The 3541-nt window shown below is 37.5% G+C and overlaps 1 protein-coding gene across 1 annotated transcript in view; it reads right to left on the reverse strand.

Moving 5' to 3' along the window:
• The window catches only part of socs7 (suppressor of cytokine signaling 7), a 15940-nt gene that overhangs the window by 9098 nt on the left and 3301 nt on the right, over positions 1-3541 (reverse strand). Inside the window, 1 exon segment of the mRNA XM_035660114.1 lies at positions 1223-1327. Within this exon segment, the coding sequence (XP_035516007.1) occupies positions 1223-1327 (105 nt within the window).

Genomic DNA, 3541 nt, shown 5'->3' on the forward strand with positions numbered 1-3541 from the left:
ACTGTAGTTTATTTTGACTCCATCTCAAACACACACACCGTCTCGCTGCACCAAACACTCACTAAAGCACCAAATGTAGATTAATCCACAACTGAAAATAGTCCCGAACAAATGCACTACTTCCTCCTGTTTAAGTTACAATTGTTTAAAAACTATAGTGAGCAGCTGTTTGAGCATGAAGTGAGGTACTAACACGTTGTCTGTAATACTGTCAAACTTATCTTTTAAAGAAGACCAAGAGCATGCTTCAAGGACCAGTGTGTAGGATTTAGTGCCAGCTGATTGCAACTCCCTCGCCTCACTCTCACGTTCAAAGCATGCAGGGAAAACTACGGTGGCCACAAAACCTGTGAAAATGCAATAAGGCCCTAATAAATTTACCTAATATTTATATTTACCTATAAATATTAGTTTCCAATTCTGCCCATAAATCCTCTTAAATGTTAAACACTGGACCTTTAAGTCTGATGCATATGTGGGTCAGAAAATAACACCAGGCTTGGAGCAAAAATATTAATTTGAAAGGTCAAAGAATGGCCATGAAAATAGAAATGGGGGGGCAAAAATTATATTTAGGAATATAATCTTTACATTTCACATAGCATAACTGATTTCTTGTTAAAAACTCAGGATCAGTCTCTTATTGGTCTGATTGGGCGGTTTTAGTGCATTTGGTGACCAAAAAAGAATCATATTTGATCCTAACTGCATTCGAACGACCTTAATAAATAAAATAAAATAGCTGCAACAAAACAAAACAAAAAATATGCCCCCAAAAACATCAAGAACATAAAAGTTGTTGTTTTTTAAACTCTGGTACAGATTGTTTTCCTTGTGCAAAGGAAGAAAACTGTTTTTCCATCGATTGAGTCATTGCACTCAGATTTCAAATTAAATCTGTAGTTTGCAGCTGACCTTTCAAAGCTTCTCCAATCAGATTACTGCAGATTACAAAAATGTGTCTGTGTCTATTTCCAGAAATGTACGACAGAAAACAAAATTTATCAGGAAGAATTTGACGGAGACAGAAATATCAAGAGAAACTGCCATTGCTTCCTCTTCATTTAAATGTATAAAGAGTAAAGTAAAGCACTCTGTAAAGCTTAGAACCATAGTTAGCTTAGTACCATATTCATCATCTTCCATTTGTGTGTGTGTGTGTCTGTTTGAATGAATGAGATGAGGAGAGAAACAGAAGTAGACGGGAAGAAGAGAAAAGTACCTAACAAACTGAGACTTCGACGTGGAGGAGGGGGAGGCGTGGGAGGGTGTGGCGTGTTCGCCCCTCGCCGTGAAATATCCACATCCATCAGGGAAACAGTCTCACCTGAGGTCAGACGAGAAGCAGAGGAGAAAAGAGAAAGGAAGGAAGTGAAAGAAGGTGAAACAAACAGGCTCTCTCGGTTTGTGTGTCTGTAATTTGCGTGTTGTGTTTTTTGTCTGTGCTGCAGAGTGCCAGTAAAGCTGCAACCAGGCAGGATGTTTATGGAAAATTACACCAAGCTAATCAGGCTAAATCACTGCAATAAAGAAGAACATCCCATCCCCACTAATTGAGACGCTGCAGATTCACTGTTTACCAAAGTGAAATTCTGCAGTTGGGGACGGTTACTGGCAGGGAAAGAAACAAATTCAAACGCAGCAGCCAAATCCCCCACCGCCTCCTAAACAGCAGAGAAAGCCGGACTCACCCACTTTAGATCTCTTCTTCTATCAGCTTTTTTGGTTGTGAAACATCACAGAACCGGCTGGGTTTGGTAAACACGAGCGTGCTGTGCGCAGGACTTCCTTTTTTTATTTTATTTTATTTATTTTAAGGCCCCAAGATTTCAAACAACCCATCTTCGCTCCTGTGGGGCCACCGATGTGAAATGTTGCCTGCATGGTGCAGCTTTAATGTTCTGTCTAATTGGTAGTTGGCCCTGTGCAGAAGCATGTGTTCATTAACTACAAAAATCATCATATTCAAGACAGTGGATTTAGCCAAACTGAAAACCTACGAGCAATGTAGGACAGCAGAATCTACTTCTGAGCCCCTGCGGTGGTTGTGGGCAGATTCTCATAAAGTCAGCTGAATAATTTTTTGCCAGCCGAGCTACAGACCTCCTCAACCTTCTTATCCAAAGGCCTTTTGTGCTAAATCTTGTCTTATCTTATCTGGTGCACCAGTTACAGACTCTGACTGGTACGAACAGTTAAAGGTTGCATATTCAGAATCGGAAGCCGAAATTCTGTTTGTTTTTTAAAATTAATTTTCTTATTTTTTAATATAAGAAAAAGGAGTAGTTTAACATTTTGGGGGAAATGCTTATTAGCTTCCTCACCAGTGAGTCAGATTAAAATTGACACCACTCAAGGCTCTTTAGCTTAGCTTAGCATTGAGACATGACTGGCTAGCCTCGTTCTGTACAAATTTAACACAACTTGCAATTTTCCCATATTATTTGCACATATTAAACCATTGAAAGTGTATAATTAGTGGACAGAGCTTCCGTGTCAACACAGAAGTGATATTAAACCTGCATTCATTCTAATGGACAGCAGGGGGCAGCCCCACTGGCTGTGAAGAAGGAAGTCTCATAGTATTGAGTCTTATGGGGAAATTAGCTGACTTCTCAGTTGATTTATGAGCTCAGTAAACAGTTTCCTGATGAGTTTATGGTCTCCGTCTCTAGTCTCAGTATTCTTCCATACAGCATGATGTTCATATAGTACATGATGGTCCCATTTAGAGTAAAAATACAAGGTAATAAAACTAAAAATATACACAGTAAATGTATCTCTCAATGTTTTCTTCATTTCTGTGAAGAATATATTCACTCTCTGATAAACAGCCTCGTCCTGCATTAGAAAAGTTTGCAGTTAAAACAACCAAACAGTTTCTATAATTGGTAAAAATCTTTATGTTATGTATTTTGAAATGTTGATAATTGTATAGAAAGTTAGTAATATATCAGGAAAACTCATCTCTGATTCAATAATGAGCTCAAAATTAATCCAAATCACGTTTTACTGTACCATCCAATACAACGTGTTACATAAACTAAGCTAACAATCTCCCGGCTCCAGCTTTATATTTAACAGACAGACATGAGAGTGGCATCAATCTTCTAACTGATAATCAATCATCTAACTCTCAGCTGGAAAGCAAATAAGTCTATTTCCCAAAATGCCGCACTGTTTCTTTATCAAATCTAACATGTAGGTGCGTAATAGTGAAACATTATAAGAGTGGTTGAATGGTGAATGGTTGAAGATTATATATAATACTAATTCACACTTTAATACTTCATACTGACCGAAATGTGTCTACAAACACTGTCACAAACTGGAATAATTGGTCAGATTGTCTTCGTTATCTATTCTTTGATTTTAAAATAAACTCAAATAAAAGAAACTTATTTTAGACTTTAACAAACAGTCAAAATTAAATTTGACTTAACCGGAAAAAAATTATTTTTGAGAGATTTGTTTGACCTTCCTTAAGTCACTTTACTTTAATTCAATAGTTCCCAACCTTTTCCTTTAAGGGACCCATTTT

The sequence above is a fragment of the Morone saxatilis genome, unplaced genomic scaffold (genome assembly GCF_004916995.1).
Source record: "Morone saxatilis isolate NCDOM2014 unplaced genomic scaffold, NCSU_SB_2.0 Contig17, whole genome shotgun sequence".
Classification (NCBI taxonomy): domain Eukaryota; kingdom Metazoa; phylum Chordata; class Actinopteri; family Moronidae; genus Morone; species Morone saxatilis.